The 18324-nt window shown below is 36.3% G+C and overlaps 3 protein-coding genes across 12 annotated transcripts; 1 reads left to right on the top strand and 2 right to left on the bottom strand.

Annotated features, from left to right (window-relative positions):
- Window positions 1–1011: 1011 nt before the first annotated feature.
- Window positions 1012–8621, top strand: igcm-3 (Ig-like domain-containing protein; the record flags this gene model as incomplete). 9 transcript variants are annotated; one of them, NM_001129703.4, is made up of 12 exons in its annotated part: window positions 1012–1066; window positions 1113–1366; window positions 3665–3743; window positions 3835–3943; window positions 4204–4335; window positions 4379–4506; window positions 4562–5103; window positions 5724–5881; window positions 6280–6419; window positions 7364–7409; window positions 7462–7540; window positions 7841–8614. In NM_001129703.4, the coding sequence occupies 12 exons, from the start codon at window positions 1015–1017 to the stop codon at window positions 7895–7897; spliced, it is 1776 nt and encodes a 591-aa protein (NP_001123175.1). The 9 variants fall into 9 exon arrangements, with proteins under 9 accessions (NP_001123175.1, NP_508479.2, NP_001391189.1 ...); NM_001404193.1 differs by having other exon boundaries at window positions 1015–1066; window positions 8115–8621; NM_076078.6 differs by having other exon boundaries at window positions 7462–8614.
- T02C5.1 (TNFR-Cys domain-containing protein) lies at window positions 8598–11948 on the bottom strand. 2 transcript variants are annotated; one of them, NM_001029698.7, is made up of 11 exons: window positions 11889–11947; window positions 11791–11838; window positions 11683–11747; window positions 10733–10810; window positions 10567–10681; window positions 10240–10515; window positions 9501–9650; window positions 9400–9452; window positions 9237–9350; window positions 8930–9015; window positions 8598–8876 (listed from the first exon to the last, which is right to left on the bottom strand). In NM_001029698.7, the coding sequence occupies exons 1-11, from the start codon at window positions 11934–11936 to the stop codon at window positions 8782–8784; spliced, it is 1128 nt and encodes a 375-aa protein (NP_001024869.1). In that variant the 5' UTR covers window positions 11937–11947; the 3' UTR covers window positions 8598–8781. The 2 variants fall into 2 exon arrangements, with proteins under 2 accessions (NP_001024869.1, NP_001024870.1); NM_001029699.6 differs by having other exon boundaries at window positions 10240–10681; window positions 11889–11948.
- A 2900-nt stretch (window positions 11949–14848) lies between these two features.
- On the bottom strand, window positions 14849–17881 carry T14G11.1 (Membrane-associated protein). The gene is made up of 6 exons (NM_076075.8): window positions 17783–17881; window positions 17602–17734; window positions 16571–16831; window positions 16365–16524; window positions 16196–16318; window positions 14849–15381 (listed from the first exon to the last, which is right to left on the bottom strand). The coding sequence occupies exons 1-6, from the start codon at window positions 17876–17878 to the stop codon at window positions 15309–15311; spliced, it is 846 nt and encodes a 281-aa protein (NP_508476.2). The 5' UTR covers window positions 17879–17881; the 3' UTR covers window positions 14849–15308.
- Window positions 17882–18324: the final 443 nt, after the last annotated feature.

Genomic DNA, 18324 nt, shown 5'->3' with positions numbered 1-18324 from the left:
AACACTTTCAAATTTTTTTATGACGATTGAATTTTTTTTTTTTTCGAAAAAAAAAAGACTCAATTATTCCTTGTTTTTGCCACTTTCCTTGTCGTAGCATTTCGAAATTGGTTTTTTTTAAATAAAAATGTTTCATTGCAAATTTTAACAACTTTATCTCACATTATTCCGATGATTAAGGTACGTTTAATGCCGGCAGCCAATCAACTTTTGTAATTTTTGTGTACCAATTGGCTTTTAATGCACCTTAATCAGGGAAATAATATGGGCTAAACGACTAAAGAAACCGTTAACTCCGGGCCACTGTGATACAGAAAAATTGCCGGATCGGGGATTTGAGTTTTGAAACTTTGAACCGACAAAACATTTTTCTGAATTTTTTGAGGATTTTCATTACGAAATTAGTTGATTTGAGCACATTTTGAGTTTATACGTTGAAAAAAAAAAGTTTTTTTGATAGATGAATTGTTCATCTTCAAAAAATGTTCTCATTTCTTTCCTGGAGCAATTATAATTCTCAATGACCTTTTATTCTTTTGTGCCGAGGTGCCTCGTGTTATCAGTATAATTATAACCTGCCCCAATCCATCCACCAAATGCCGGCAGACTCGAACATTGTGACACACACATACACACACAAACAGTCCCTCGCATGGTTGAGCCTCTTATCTTGGTGGTCCACCTCACTGACAGGAAAGTCCGTATACGGCAGAGAGGTACGTCTCTCCTCTCCCCCACCTCACCCGTTTCTTTATCCCCGTCCCTTTTTGGCCCCGCCCTCACCCGGCAGTCCGTCTCATTGTGTGCGTGTGTTCTCTCTCTCTCTCTTACCAAAGGCGCAATCGTTCCTCTCTCTTTCCTTACTCCCTCGTCATTTGCATGCGATCGTATTTTTTTGAACACGAACCAAAGCATGAAGATTTGATTTGATTTTCTTTGCAATTCAAATTTTCTTACTTTCCTTACACTTTCTAACTTTTATTTCTCGACTTTATTACAAGCATTTTGTAGACCATGGGATTGCCGTTAGCAGTTACTCTACTAATCATGCTTAGTATGAGCTCAGGTTTGTTAATTAAAACGACAGGTTGTAGTAAAACAACTAAATTCAGCTCAAATGATGTCACAAATAATGGCACAAGTAAAAATCACTGATGCTCCCTACCCAGTCGCCAATGCCGAGCAGCTTAACCAAGTCGTTTGGACCATGCACGGAACACCAACTAAAGAGGCAATCTATTGCGTTTCCGAGGCTCCAGTTTCCCAACTGCGATTCGTTTGCACCGATTGTCTTGAGAAGAACATTACCGACATGGTTAATGTGCTCAACTCGGCTCAGGATATAACTCGTCGTGTTGGATTTCCGGTGAGTCAACTAATTTTTAGCTTTGATTGGAATTCCGCTTCTCAATAGCCACTCCATAAAAATAACGTTCAAATGTTTCTTTTTTTTTCAATTATTTCACGGCCTTCAGTTTTCTCTTTCTCTCTTTCTTTTACGCGTCAAAATCCGACCTAATCTAGTGATTCTTGTTTCCTTCTTTCTCTTCTCTTATTTTCTTTGGCATCTCAAATCGATCAAGTCACTGCAACCTTTGAAGAAAGCAACCAAAAAAAAAGAGGCACTGAACTGACATCATCTCGTTTTACACTTCCCACTTTCACCGTACTCATAAATCGTACCGTTAAGCTGTTAACGACCCGTTAAAAAGTCTCTAATTTACACTTTTCGTAAAAAGTGTGTGTTTGTGTGTGTGTGTGAGTGAGTGTGTGGTAGGAAGATACATCCGCACAACTCCAGCGGAAAATAAGAAATTAAGAGAATAAGCCTTTCTACGGAAAGGTCAAGGCCTAGTGGCGGTATAGTGCATGCAACACAAAGGTCTTACCCTCTTGTCTGTTTGGTCATTTTATGCCTATACATCGCACATTAGGATTAAGAGCACAGAGGGTCCCCATTAATCCCTGTGGTCCCAAATGGTTTTGTCCAGAGGTCCGGAAAAATTATATTAAACCGATGCCGATTTGACAAATCGTGATTGATTATTGTTTCATTTCGTCTACAGTGATATCATCGATCATTTTATTCTTAATTCATCACGCAGAGATGCTTCAAATTTTTCGAAAAAAAAGTGTTCTCCAAATCAAATTGCGACAAGTAAGGTCACTGTTGCATCCGGTTTAAAACACTTTTTTCGCTTCTTCCGTCTAAATACACGGTTTCAATTTCAAGTACCAGTACCCTCTCTCGACATATGTATAGACACAGTCTGTTCCTTTTTCCTAAATGTTATGGTGCATATTTTCGGTTAGTGGAAGCTTAGTGGTTGTGTTTGCGTAACGGGAAAACGAGATGCGCGTGTATATTCATAACCATCTAACATTCTCCCTTGGCCTTCTTTCTCAGAGTTCTCAAACATTAAAAGGTGTGTTGCAAAGAGAACGAGGAGGAACTTTATATAAATTATAATTATGTAATCTATAAATCTACAAATCATGTGTTAAGTTTTCACGGATCATTGGATTGACTTTCGTTGATTTGATTATAGTGATTAATTGAAACGAAAGCCCCGAAATATACGATTCTAATAACACGGACAACAAATATTTCATAAACGTTTTCTACAAAGCACGAGGATATTTGAAGTTGCCGAATTTTTTTTTGACAAGTTCCATTTATGCAACAAAAGAATCAGAAGAGACATAGAGAAGGTTAAGAGAAAGGTCATTTGCTAATACTTTTATCGTTCCCACTTATCAAGATGGTGCATCTTCCTCCATAGACCGCAATCAAACACGACAATCTGTAGAAGGGTCACATAGAATATTACGCAACACGCTAAGGGTTTGAGAGCGAAAACTTACTGATAAGAGTAGATTTCCCATGCTTTACTGTCGTCTATTGGTCAATAGGACACTCAATCATTCTCACAGAAATAAGTGCATGGTGTTAATTGAGACATGAAATTGATTTAAAGAAGGTCTAAAGTTTAGTATTTTCCATTTTGACCTTTTTTGTGTCACAGTGGTCCGAAGTGAATTTGTTATTTTTCATCTTGTATAGCATATTTTGGTTGTTTATCTCGGGTTACTTCGTTGATGAAGGTAAATTTAATGCCGATAGGTTTCTAAACCTGACTAAAAATTGACCACTTATAGGCTTTAAGTGAACTCAAATATGCAATAAATGATGACCACTGTGACACGAAAAAGTGATCAAATTGATGATTTTTGCCAAAAGTAGATCACATTTTAAAAATGTTGAACTGCTATAAAAAGTGCATAACAAAATTTGTTTGTTTTAGCACATTTGAGGCTCTATACGTTGAAAATTTTCCAAGCCGTCAGTCAACCCTAACTCACCCAAAATGTTTAAAATAAACTGTTCCATCCCATTGCGTAAAGACCATAACGGATGTGTTCTGATCAGTGTTCTATTCACTTCCACACTCCGACGCATCCTGTGTCACTTAACGCGCCATTTCTTTGTGGCGCCCACCCCGCCATTTTTTTGCACTAATTTCGGACGGTGTAACCACATACACATTGATCTCATTTCAATGTCACTCATTTCTTACAATGAGTTTTTTTATTCAAATTAAGAAAAAAAGAGAGAGGGGGGGGGGCATGAGCTGATTCATAATTTTCATTCTTTTGTTGTCAGGCTGTCACACTCAAGGATATTGCTGTGAACACTAATTGGACCGGTGCAACCATCATGTGCCAAGCGGCTCTTAACGGAGGTAGGTGGAGGGAAATGAGAATGAATAGGAGTGCTCTCAAGAAGCACCTGGACCATATTGCGTAACACGCGCAATTCTTTCAAATTTTTAGGTACCGTCGATTCGTCCCCCGCAACTGTCGATGTAAGATATCTTCGTCAGCCGCATGTTGTCGATTCGAACGGACAATCGCCCGTGTTAATTGGAAACCAAGGATACAGGTAAGTAGAATTGAGACCATTAAAAAAGCGAATACGAACACGTTTTGATGTTGCCGAAGGGTGGTTAGGTGGTTATTAAAAAAGAACTGTACACAGTATGCAGACTGTCTTGGGGGGGGGGGGGGGGTCATGTTGTAAAATAATTAGTGCAATTTGCTTCGGCGTGTTACAAAAAAAAGGGAAATAATGTTCATTCTACCCACATTCTAAACAGGAATAAAGAACTAATTAGAGGGTCATGCAATGGTTGAAGCTTCCAGATTCTTTGTGGAATGTGTCCGCGGCGCTGATGGATTGTGCCAACAAAGTGGCAGAAGAAAGACCTTGAAGTGCGACGTTCAATCGAACCCACCAGCAACTCAGTACCGATGGTTGAAAAATGGAAGTCCAAGGTAAATTGTGTATTTGCAACTTCCGTAACCCATCAATTTACAGCGGAACTGGTGCCGAAATCACGATTGGAACAGAAATGATTGGGCAATCAATTCAATGTCAAGCCAATAACGGTCTGCATGACGAGTCGAACATGCCACTGTCGCAAGCAGTTCAAATTGATCCATATTGTAAGAATTGATTTTCGTTTTTTTATTTGTTTCTCTAATTACATTACTATTCCAGCATCGGCAAAACTTTTGAAGGACAACTTCCAAAAATTGCAATCCACATCTCCTTTCCTTGCAAGCAACAGAATTGAAATGAATCAACAAGTGAACATGGGATGCGAGGTTGAGGGAAATCCGCGGCCGATTGTCTACTGGAGAATGAGAAAACCAAATGGGGATGTTGTTGATGCCGCTTGCCCGCAAGGATTGGAGGGACAGTATCAGGAGTTGCCACCCGAGGGAGGAAGATCCGCTAACATTGTTCGCCTCACAGCACTCTGCTCACTTCGAATTTCCAACTATTCCTATTCCGGACAATACTGGTGTGCAGCTTGCTCTCAAGTCAGCCAAGGAGAGCCAGAATGCTCGCCAAGTCTTGAAACTCCAGGAACTTCCAGTCTCAACGTTCAAGTCATCGGAGCACCAAGCAATTCAGATGCTCCACCAAGCATTGAGCAACGCGGAAACGACGCAACAGTACTAGTTCACTACTGTGCCGAACCAATGCCACGTCCACCACGAGAAATTGTATTCAGCATCGATCAAAATGACCTTCAGGTGGGGATCTTATAATTAGGAAAGGCTTAGAAAAGGCAGTGCACTTTCTAATAACTCGCGCATGCATCTTGGATTAATGACTTCGGCCTAAATTTGATGTAAATAGGCATATGAATAAACACACCTAATTCTGAGGGGGAACTTAACCCGAAACTAGTAATAAAACGAGTAACAATTAATGCCAGGGTTAGACAAATCCCTAAGTTTTTAAAGAATAACGTTTGTTTGAAGAAGGACCAACAGTTTGGGAATGAACGAATTTTGTAATAAAACTTCTCAAATCATACTCAAACATTTTTTTTGGTGGTTCAAAATTTCGTTAAAAAATAGTCTAGTTTTAGGTAAAATTTTTAATTTTGGTCACTTTCCCGTGTCGTAGCAATCCCAACTTTTATCTATTTTTTAATTATCAATTAATTACAAATTTAGGAAGTTTACCTCACCCTATCTCATTGATTAAGGTTTATTTAAAGCCGATAGGTGACTAAAAATTTCAAAAACTGTGATCACCTTCGGGCTTTAAATGCACCCTAACCAATGAAATAACGTGACCAAAATTGGAATTTTTGAACAATTTTTGGGATGCTTCATTACAAATTAACATAATGTGCTCTCTTCAGGTCGGCCAATCATGGGAAAACTTCCGTTTTGATTCAGCTGTCACCAACAACACAGTTCCCAACTGTTACATTGCTCGGCTCTCAATTTCCCCAGTTCGTGAAGAAGATCAATATCGTCGGATTGCTCTCAAACTCCAGAACCAATTCGGATCGAAACAGTGAGTTGAGCAGTAGATTAATGAGCAAACGCGGGGGGGGGGGGGACCCTTACTATTCAAATAAGATGTTCCAATGTCTTTGCTATACGCCAAATGCACATTCCTATTTACCTATTCAAGTGAGCGCGCATATTGTGTACAAATGCGAGAGAAAAGGAGAAAGAGTAGAAGGGGTCAAATCCCATGTGAGGTCAACCTCTCCTCATTTGGGCTTTCTTTTTGTGAGAGCGAATAAGATATGCAAATAGAGACAATAAGTCGTAGAAAAAGGACGTTATGGCTGTGAAGACGTCAAGTATTTGTGTCACTTGTGGAAGTGTTTTATGGGAAGATGGTTGAATAGTGACGGACAGTAGGCGTGTGAATGACAAACTGGTTTCAATTTTGTTGCTTTGCAGAATCCCAGTCTCCATGGATGCGTTACTTGGTGGGGATAGTGCGATGGTGGGTCGCATGCCAACTTTCTGGATGTACATTTTGATTGGCGTCGCTGCTTTGCTGTTTGTCATCTGTATTATTGCAGTTTGTGTTAGAAGACGTGAGTTTGAAAATGCGAGATTTACTTCACAGTGGAAAAAATTTTTGTACAGTAATACAGTTTCATGGTGAACTTTAGGGTTTCAAGCCACTTGTGGGATTGTTGTCACAAATTGTAGTAGCAATGTTACCAGAGGAAAAGATAAAAAATTTCAAAAAGTACAAGTGAAATTGCCCGAAAAGCTAGAAAAGGCTACTGGGGATAGGCCCAAAAAAACTCAACACGAGTCCAAATAATCGAATCCCTTAATAAGACTTTTCAAATATTTTCAAATATTTTCTTGAATATTTTTATGGGGGTTCTAAATTTCCAAAAAAAAGGCTAAATTATATCTAAAATCTCTCATTTAAAAACTGGTTTATCATCATTTATAGCATATTTTGGTCGTTTTTTATTAATTAAGGTAATGTAGCTTAATCAATAATGTAAGATAAAATACCAAAATATGCAATAAAGAATGGAAATTTAAAAAAAGCCAATTTCGGAGTTCTGCGACACAAAACATCGACCAAAATTTGAGATTTTAGCCAAGGTAAAGCAATTATTGTTTAAAATTTTGAACCGCCATAAGTATATTTTCTAAAATTGAGAAAGTTTGAGAAGTTTCATCACGAAATTCGTTTATATATAATTAGGAAACCTAGAACCGTTAGCCCTCCTGTAAGTTCGACAGTTGAAATTTTAATTAATAACGTACGGTGATGATGTATCACCCTGAAGATCGAAAAAAAAATCGAAAAAGATAAGTAGAAGCTATATGAAAATTAGAAAAACAAATTCTCATGTTTTAGATTTTTTGGCTTAAAACATTTTTTTTTCCTAATGTGGCTGGGTACTACAATTTAAGGAAACGAACTCCCAAGTGGCAGAGTTCCGTTATAATTTTTCAAATAATTTAGCAGAATACATATTATGAACACGTTTAATCATCAATAAAATTTCAGGCGTGAAAGATCACCCAGACTACAATGAGCCGAAAACAAAAGCAAAGTAAGTAAGATCATAGTACATAGAATAGCGCTGTAATAAATCCTATTTTCAGCTTGAACATTCACCAAGAAAATGATTATTTCGAGCCACCACCAAATGCTCCACGATTGTTCGCACAACACCCACCCGAGGTATGCGATACGGCGTACGGCGTCTATTTGAGTCGTGAAGCTGTCGTCTGAGTTTGAAGGTTGTATCTTCCGACCCCCGATCCCAATCCCCCGACTTCCTAATCAATCTCATTCCATTCTCACACATTGTCATAGTAATCAAAAAAAATGTTTTAGGTATTCGGTTTTCTCCTTCTTTTTGTGATAACTTACCCTCTCCCCAACGCTTCGCTTCTAAGCTCATATTATCCACCATTTCACATCCCACTCATATCTCACGTGTTAAAATGTTAAAACCCACTTAATATCAAACGATTTTAGGTAAACGCGTACGACCAGGCTGTCAAAGATGCTCAATTACGCATGTCTATCGTCTAACACACTAAAATGGCCGTTTATGTGTGTGCGTGTCTCTTATTAAACTGTGTTACTGCTTTCCTTATTTACTTCCCTCTCTCTCAAGGCTCTAACGCTGGTGTGCATGCTCTCAACCAATCCAAGCTTTCAATTCACAGCCTCCTCTCTGCTTAAAGCTTTTTAACTGGGTTCACTTCTTTCATTCATTTCTTTGTTTTTTTTCTCATCATCACTTCAGAAGAAACGGACAACGGTCGCTGCATTCCACGAGGGTGTGAACTATGCAGAGCTCGAACTCAAAAGAGGCTTCGCAGCACAGCCATCAAGTACCGTATCAATCAGCTCTGTTAATAGTAGACCGCATAGGGGCACTGCTTCTGTTCAGTCTGTCGTCTAGCTAATCTATGTGTACATCCACTATCCTCCGTGTTACCTGTTTTTTAAAAACCGTATTGAAAAAGTTTTAATGGCCATATTTGAAATTTTAATTACAAATGTACCTTTCTGCGTTTTTTCTTTCTTTTTCATTTTTCACTTTCCCTTCTAGAACCATCCCTTGTTTGATTTTTTCTTCGAGCATTGTCAGCCATTCATGCAACTTCGGGTATTATATGCTATCTCTATCACCTCTCATTTCCCTCCACTTAAATTTCGTGGCCTCAGGCGGTGTTATCACCCATTTCCCTTTTTGGTGTTTTACCCCGACATTTTTTTTTGAAATGGAATAAAGGTTTTATCAAAGATACATTCTTCCCATAAATTTTAAATTTACTATTTCAGAACGTAAAAAGAAATGAAATGGAAAATGCGGATGCACATTTAAAAAATACAAAAATAAAAAAATAAAGAAGATTAAATATACAAACAGATAATTCTCATAATTCTCACGGAGAAGATAAAATTAATCAAACATCGAAAACTGGGTTGACATGAACGTGACGGCTGGCCTGTTTTTCCTTGCTTTCAAGCTTCTCGATATAATTGCTGGAATCAATGATCACTGGAATAAACTTTGTACATTAGATTTTTTTGTAACTCTTTTGAAATCCCTACTATGATAGTCCTGCGAGTCGGTGGGGACGCCCAAGAATTCCTTTCTTTCCGCACGCATCAAAGCATATGTGATAGAGAGAATAGTGCTGGAAAAACAAACCATAGATTTTACAGTTCAAAAGTTAGAATCTGAGACGTGTTGATTTATAGTTTGATCTACAAAAAAAGGCGGGAAGTTTTTTTCCAGAAAAATTGAGACGTTAGCACCATGCGAAATCAGATGAGATGTCTGCGTCTCAACTCCCGCATTTTTTGAAGATCAAATCGAAATATGACATTCTGAATCCACGTGATCTAGCTTACTTACACAACAATGATCATTCCCATACAGATGACAAAGACTGAACCCAAGTTTTTAATGAATAGTGGTGAGCTTTCTGTCTCATCATTCAAGATCTTTCTTCTATTTTTGAGCGACTTTCTGAAAAATGGAAATTTCTCAAATAAAAATCATTGAAACATTGACTTACGCGATGAGCTGGTCAAATTCCTCAATCTCCTCGGCTTCGACAACTTCGACGTTCTGTATTTCAAAAAAATTTCAGAAATCCGGGTAGATTTGCAGACATACCGTTCTGATTGGTTTCACTTGATCATCAACCCAATTGTCCCACTTGATTTCACGCTCGTTTGACTCTTCAGAGGAGTCATAATCGTCTTGGTTGATTTTGCGCACAGGGTTTGGTAGGGCTTCAATCTCTCGGAATGTGGCCTCGGCTTCCTGAAATTAAAATGATGAATTTAGTTCTGAAAATTTAAAAATTGGGCACTCAATTTTCATGGTCAATTTCAAAACATAAGAGCGAGATATCCCAAGTTTACATCAAAAAGTTAGCTTCACACAATAATTTTTTTGTAGATTATAGATGATACTAAAAGTGAGGGAATTTATGACGGCAGTTTCAAAAATGTTTAACCACCCCAACGGTTTTAACTCGGAGCCACTTTTTCTGGCATCTTCTCAATTGTGTGCGAATTTTGCTTAAATTAAACACTTAGAAAATCAACAAAAACAAAAAGAAAAAAGTTAGTTCAAGAAAATTGGGTCGTCAAAAAGTCTTCAAAATTTTTTTGAGTATACAAAACTTTTCAATTTCTTATTTCAATGATTTGCTCCGACATATTTCAGAAGCGGGATAGCTCAGTTGGTAGTGGTGGTCGCTAGCAATCTGGAGGCCACGAGTTCAAGTCCGGCCTCACCCTTATATCCCAGTGAGAGCACTACCAGGCAGTGTTCCTGACTTCCAGATCCGCAGTGCATAGCACAATTTAAATATGCTAACTTTATTGTTTTGTTGTTTTCCACCTACCTCATGAGAAACAATTGTAGTTTTTCCTTTCGCAATTTTAACAGAAGACGGAACTTTTTCACTTTTTTCAATCATGTAAGCTTTGACTTTTTCCGAAACAATTTCGCTTCCAATCTCATTTTCATCAGTCTTCTCCTCTTCGCCAATTTCTTCCGAAGAACTTGAATCATCTCCTTCTTCATAAGTCGGGTCTGGTAGCTGGTGCTCTTGACTATCGTACACATCTTCTAAACTGTTTCTCGCCATATCGTAGTTGATCTCATTTGAATCAATCATCTCAAGATTTTCACCTTTGATGAAATTATCTTTAATTGGTAACTCTTCTACCTCCTCACTATCCTTTTCATCATCAAAAACATTGACAAGCTCGTCTTTCAGTTTGGTCATCCCGATGAAATCTAGGCTAGACATAAGACACTTGGTTTGGTAAGAGACAAGCACTCTGAAACATGGGCTAACTTTGTAATAGAATCAGCCTCATTTTATGACATACTCATCAGAAATTTTGTCCAAGTTTGGTTTGTTTCCACACCATCCACAAACTGTGTTTGAAGTATCCGTGCATTTTGCTCTAAAAACTTTAATAGTTTTTCACAAAAGGGAAATTTTCGACGAAATGCGAGTTTTCCGTACGAGATAATAAAATATGTTTAATATATATATATATGACGTCATAAGAAACTGAAAATAAATATTGTTTATCAAGCTTGACCCCTGACTAAATTTTTGCATGATAATGTTCTACAACGGTTGCATGCAGATTTTGAAACTCATAAACTTTCATATTAGAAAATTAATTGAACCTTATAAACGGGTATTTTGAAGTTAAGGTACCTAAATAAATTTTTTAAAAACCCATTTTCTGAAAAACATTCCTACTGATGTGTAAATTTCAAAATTTGCCAATCTCGGCAAATTCGGCAAATCTGCATTTTCGAGTTTTGCTGTGCTGGGCAAATTTGGCATATTTGCCGCACACCCATGCTCCAAATGCCGAGTTAATTTGAAAACCCATGGTGAGTTGAACTCACTATGTTCAATGTTTTGCTAGTCACAAGTTTGAATAAACAAATGCCCGGAAAATTGATTGCTATCAAATTTCTGTTTTCAAACTGAAGTACTGTTTATTCTTATCAATCACCTTGTTACTCAATAGCACTAAGTTTTCACGACACCATATGACACCGAGGTGTGCATGACATGCTCTTCACAGTTATCAGTATTCTGACATCAATGCTAAATGACAAGACCGTTTGAATACACGGGCTGTCAGATTGTTTTATGTTTTACAATTTCATAAGGAATTGGTTTTTCAAGTATCTAAAGATCTAACCGCTAAATCTGGCAGTTTACAGACTTTTTATTACAGATTCCACGATGAGACAGTGTCCCGTAATTTTTGAATGAATTTGGCATAAAAAATATCAACAAAAAATTACTTACAGCTCGTACATGAAGTCACCACATGGAGTGCATTGGAAGCAGACGCCTCTGAAGTTGTAGTGCCCCTAAAACAAATTGAGAACTTACAAAAAAACAATTTAAACATACATCAAAGCATTCGGTAACGTAAGGGGACTCATGTAGCTTGCTGGCCACCTGAATAAAAATTTAACTAGAATATTTTCAAAGTGTACAATAGGTCTCACCAGAGTGACTGTACCAACAAAAAGTAGTAACTGCAGTGCTCCTCTCATTGCGTGCCGCGTGTAAAGGACTGACGCTCTTATCTCAGCGACGTCTTTTTAAATAATTTCAGATTGATAACAGTTCTATTTGTATGGTGTGGTTAGAGAAAAAAAGGTGGTGAACTTTGGAAGCCAATGTTAATTTTCTGAGTTGCGAGGGAGGTGAGTTATGAGGTGGAAAATTAAAAATATGAAAACATGGCAATTGATAGTTTATTAAAAGTGAAGACAAATAACCATTGAAGCACAAATAGAAAAAGTTTCTGCTCAAGTTTCCAAAAACACGCGGATTTGTTTTGTGAAAAAAATTATTAACTATTTAAAAAGATGACATTCTCCATTAAAACAAATTCGAAAACATAGTTGATGAAAATTTTCTTGAAAATTCAAAAAAAAAATTTTATCACTTGGAAAGTGATCTTGCTCTTGTCTCCTAATTATGATAAATATACAACATTTATAATTGAAACTAACAAAAATATTTTTTCGAAATTTGCATGTAGGAATTTTGTTTAAATACACCAATAATAATAATAAAATGACCAAATAAAACACTCCAAACAATTTTGGAAAGTTTGAGTCAAACGTTTGGCGAATTCCAAAATTTTCAAACCGTGAGCTTTAAAGGAAATCCAGAGCAATGCAGTATGTTCCGATTTTCAGAATTTATTAACAAAAATATTGTAGATGAAGTATTGAAAATCTGTGAGTAAGTTCGATTGCGAAAAAATATACAAGTTGAGAAATAGGAAAAGTTTTGGAGAAGAACTGTGGTACGTTGCACTTTGGAAAAAAAATCAGAATCTCCAATTACTTCTATGAGAGTTGAGAGAGTGCACAATCGTGAATGTTAAAATTTATTAAGTTTACACGCCGCTACCAAAAGTACTGTAGGTCGCATTTTTCACAAATGAGCGTTGAAACGAGATTTACGAGCTATCAAAAGTACAGAATATTTCCGGCTTTTAGAACATTTGTATCATTTTAACTGCAGTCACATGAATATATACCATGACTAATAAAAATATCACACATTTTCGTATGCTGGAAAACAAATATTTCATAAGAGAAATGATAATATTGATCAATACTGCAAAATTGTATCCAAAAGCTGGTTCAGTGTTTGACAATCAAAATCCTTGATCCAGCCTAATCAAATATTTGAAGAATAAAAATGCACGGAGTGAATCTAGTAAACTTTACCAGAATAAATCAAGGACTTATATATTTTTGAATTCAAACATATTCAATTTATATTGAAAATTGAATTTTAAAAAAGTTAGGTACAAACGTTTGAAAAATTTATATTATTTGAGACACAAAAAAAACATACCACAAAACTTATTTCTCACTCTAATAATTTATTGCGACTAGTTTTCTATTTTATTTAGTCTTGTGACTAGTCCATTGGCAAAAGTTGCATCTCACCATTTGCATACTCTCACTCACAAAACAATCAAAAATGACAGGAGGGAAGTTATGATAAAAAGCAAATATTGACCAAAATTTTACTGTGTTGTTGGGTCAAAATTGTATCGATATCTAGACAACTGCCCAGATGCAGTCAAAAGACAGAGAGTACGGGCGGCTGCCCACTAATCGTCGTGCCTGTGTGCCCATCAACTGCTCTGGTTGCTCTCGCATCTGTAAGGCGGTGTCTGAATAAAAACTGTGCGTTCTCATGTCCATCTGTGCTTTTTACAACATTTTTTGGTCACTTGTTCTGTTGACAGTGATTTCATAATATTCCATCAAGACGACGGTCTCAATCGTTTTCCGATTAAACCTAAAACAGTTTGTTTTTGACAACACGGTAGTTGTTGTCTTATCAGTGCATTATGGAACATGTTTCCATCAAACATTAAATTGAACAACATTGAGAGAGTTGGGCTCAAAGAATATGTTATGGAGCAAGTATGTAAGTTAGGAAGTATACGAAATATTGCGAATTTTGGCATGTTTATACTTTGTAGGATATGCATATTTTTCCAAAGAAAGTTACATTTTTTGCCTCCCTGACCATAAATGTACTTAAGTCAACAAATATACGCTTAATAAAATACCATAAAGTTTATTAAATAGTAATAGTGTAAAGGTGGTGTAGTCGAATTTTTTATTGCTTTATTAGACTCAAATTTGTCTGAAAATACCGAATTTCGTTATGAAAATTCTTGAAAACGTCTTTAAAAAAAGTTATGATGGCCAAAAAAATGGCCTAAAATTAGTTAAAATTTGAAATTTGACCGACTTGTCAATGTCGCAGCAACTGGAATTTTTTTCAAATCACCGTCAAATTGTGAGTATAGACGTCAATTATCTTGCGTTTTCAACTTGATTTAGGTATTTTAAAGTCGATGGACGGCAAGATTTGGTAAACTTTTTTTTTTTTAATCTCGCCGTCATCGACTTTAAAATACCTAAATAAAGTTGAAAACGCGAGAGAATTACATTCTATAGTTATAACTTGACGTTGATTTCAAAAATAAATTGTTTCCAGCCGCTGCGACATTGACAAATAGGTGAAATTTCAAATTTTAACTAATTTTAGGCTACTTTTTGAGCCGTCATAACTTTTGTTTAAAAGGTTTTCAAGAAGTTTAATTATAAAATTCAATGTTTTCAGACAATTTTGAGTCTAATAAAGAAATAAAATATTCCACTACACCACCTTTAATAGAAAAAAATTCAGACGCTGCGACACCGAGAAGTTGAAAAACTATGATGAAAAAAATCGTTTTTTTCCAAAACTTTGAAAGGCCGTAACTTTTTTGGAGAATTTTTCAAAACGTCTCAATTCAAAATTTGGTAGTTTTGGGTCATTTTGGGTCTAAAAAGCAAAGTCTCGAGTTTCGGTACTCCACCTTTAAAAACTATTCCTATCGTTTGCCAATTGATAAACAAATTTCCACAAAATAATTTTTAATACATACTTGTTTATTAATTAAAAATATTCCACAAGTTCAATATTGAAAGTTACCATAATGTAAAAAATTTTTTGAAAAAGTTAAAGCCATAATTGTAGGACACCTATAGAAGCAGCAAGGTCTTTGGAATTGAAATGGAAAATAAAAGCATCAGGGAAAAAGATCATGGAGTTTGAAAATGGAATTGCACAGAAACATGGTATGGGTTTCGATGGTGGGAAACGATACAGAAACAATACAGGAGAAATACTACTTGAGTATTAACCGGACTATATTTTGCAAGGGGGAGAAAGAAAAGGTGGTTTCAAAACCGGAGAGATTCACAACTAGAATTCACAATTGCTTAAAGTATACAAAGCAGAAAATGACTATGTCTGGGAAAGGTACAAGAATGTTTGATTTAAATACATGTGCGGTGCTTGATGAAAATGCTAGCGTGTAGCCTTAGAAAATTAGTTCAAACGGCTGGATTGGACTGTGAAGTTGATTGGGAAGATGTTTGCTCGAGTTCGGTGCAATCGTCCAAATATCTGGAAACAAGAATATTGGAATAATTTGTTTAAACAATTTTCAACAAGCAATCGGGAAGTTTTGATATATTTTTTGGTCGCAAAATCAAAAAAAAAAATCAAAAAAAAATTTTTTTTCGGGAATTTTCAACTTTCAGACAATTTTTGAGCACTTTTTCAGTTGTTTTATATTAAATGTGATTCTGGTAAAGCAAATATGGGCCTATACTTTTTTATTAAATTTTATTGAAATATTTAAATAATTTTTCAATAATTGCCGCGTGCTTATGGTTTGTCAAAAAATGTCGAAATTAAGAGGTTGATTGTACCCAAAAACTAAAATGAGCTGAAAAGTTCTGCTTTTTGAGGTGAAGTAGAGCCAGAGAGGATTTTGTCGAATACATTCAAAATTATTCTAAACGACCAAAAATGAGCCCAAAAAATTTCGATTTTTCAAAGTTTTGGCAGATTGCTAAACTTATGAAAAATATAAGCTTTTAAGGAAATCCAGAGCAATGTTGCTTGTTCCGACCCCTAGAATGTGTCAACACAAATAGTAGAAAAAAAATATTTTAGGTCAACTTCCAAAATATTGAGTGGCAAAATGAGTGGGTAACTGTCACAAAAAATTTCAATTTTCATACAGATATTTCGTCATTTTGGAGTAGTTGTAAACACTTTCCTCACTGGAGCTACTTCATTTTTAAGAATAATAGCTTGCAAAAGTCTTGTTGAAAAGTTTATCAGTTATCAGAAACACCTGCTTGGCTCTACCAAAGTGTCAACTGTTTCAACTTCCAATTCGAAATTTGTTATTTGTTCAAACATAACAAACCTCTCAAAATCAACGATCGGACAAACGTCCTCCGAACGGCGCCCTGCATCCCTCCATGAGCGTAGTGAGCGTGCACAAAGAAGACGCTGGTTGTCAATTCTGCGCATTCGAGTTTTGCGATTGCTGAAAATATGAAACACTTAAAATTTAAAAGAATACAAAAATTCACCTGTGACGAATGCTAGCCATTGCTGCAAGAAAGGACAAAAGACCAGAAATGCACACGAGGAAAACTCCAGCGCCAATGGCAACGATGTCGTCTTCGCGTTGGTCGGAAATGTCGGTTTGCGCAATGATGGCAATTGTGCAGCAGCAAAGAGTAAGCATCACTGAAAAAGTTAATGGAAATTGTTTGAAAAGAGCCCATCGCCATACTATTGGACATTTCCAAAATGGAATTACTGCGGAGCCACGCGAGAAATGGAGCTGGTGGAGGGAGAAGGCTCATGGTGGCACAAAGAGATGATGTTGCAGAAATTACAAAACAAAGAGCTATGAGAATGTAGAAATAGTTTGCTGTTGATGGTGTTATGCAGTCAACGAGAACTCGGGTCGGTGTATGAAATGCCACATGAGAGTTTCCAGCAGCATCGACATATCCTCCAAATCGGACGGCTTCCCAAAAATTGTGACATCCTGCAAATCAAATGTTTCATTCAATCTTTGATTTAAATGTGGAGTAGAGCCAGTATGGTGTCAAAATGTCCACAAATAAAAGTAACACGATTTTTAAAAAATTTTGACAAATTTTCGTCACTCATAATTTTGGAAGTTGACCAAAAATATGTATTTTCTACGACTTTCACACTTTTATTTTGTATTAATTATATCTATTGAAACATTCTAACATGCGACATTGCTCTGCATTTCTTTGAAATTTCATATTTTTCCAAAAGCTTAGCAATTTGCCAACACTGTGCTTAACTTTGTTTGGAGTGTTTTATTATTTAATCGGTCGTTTTAAATCATCATAAGTATACTTAAACAAAATCCACACTGGTGCTACTCCACCTTTGAAATTTAAAACTTAAATAGACCATAAATAATTTTTTTTGATCGACGACTTCCAAAAAGTGGCAAAAATTTAGATTTTTCCAATTTTCAAAAAAAAATCATATACAATTTTGATTTTTCTAAAGAACATTTTCACTATGATACCCCATCTTTAAAAAATTTCAAATGTTTTTGATTAAGTTTAAATTTGAAGTATCATTTCACTTTCAAGATACTGTTAATCGTGTTGATTTTAACATCGCATTCCGTTTTGTCAATATTGTATTACCAGCTTTTGATTCAGTTTTAATGTAAAAGTCATTACAAGAAAATGGTTTTTTGAAAAGTTTGCACAGTCATCTGCTCTCAGCTTCTACACAATTTATTTTTTTGCAATGCTAAACAAGACTTACCAATTGCATGACAGGGTTCTGTGTTCTTCATGTAAAGTTGAGCCACCTGCAAAGCGTCGATGTCGGTTGTGCCGTTTTTTGTGCTCATATCTTCAATGAGAATCCAGTCTGTAGACATCATTGCGAAAATTGCCTGAAATATTGGAGAATACTATTATTGAAGTCATGTGCAAAAGCTTACCAGAATAGCTGCAACGGTGTGGAAAGAGGCGGCTGGAATATTGGCATCACGAAAATCCATCCTAGTGCATAATGATCCAAGCTTGGAGAAAAACATTTTCTGGAAACGTCTAAATGGGACAAAGTAAGAGTTAAATAAGAAAGTAAAGAAAAGTTGACATAGAATTTTCTGTGACCCTGCCTCGGAATATTTATTCAATGTGCCTGCTGACGAAAAAAAAACACGAAAATGAAAAGAAGCAGCGAGCCCATCGAGCCCGAGGGAAATTGAGAAAAGAAAGAGAATCAATAGCGGCGGATGAGAGGGTGCAAACCCGAGGAAAAGGCAGCCCCACTCTCACTGCCACATCGCTTCGAGACCCTCGCTTCAAACTACGGTGAATATACTCTGCGTCTCTTAAGCATTGCTGGGCATGTTAAAATTCTTGCGCTTTAATAAGTTGTGTATGGTGACTGAGAATTTGTATATTTCAAAATTCTATTTGAATGGAAAGAGTTAATTGGAAGAAAAATGAAAAAAGAAATTGAAAATCAATTATTTTA

This window comes from Caenorhabditis elegans, chromosome X (genome assembly GCF_000002985.6).
Source record: "Caenorhabditis elegans chromosome X".
Classification (NCBI taxonomy): Eukaryota; Metazoa; Nematoda; class Chromadorea; order Rhabditida; family Rhabditidae; genus Caenorhabditis; species Caenorhabditis elegans.
This window is presented reverse-complemented; position numbering and strand designations above follow the sequence as displayed.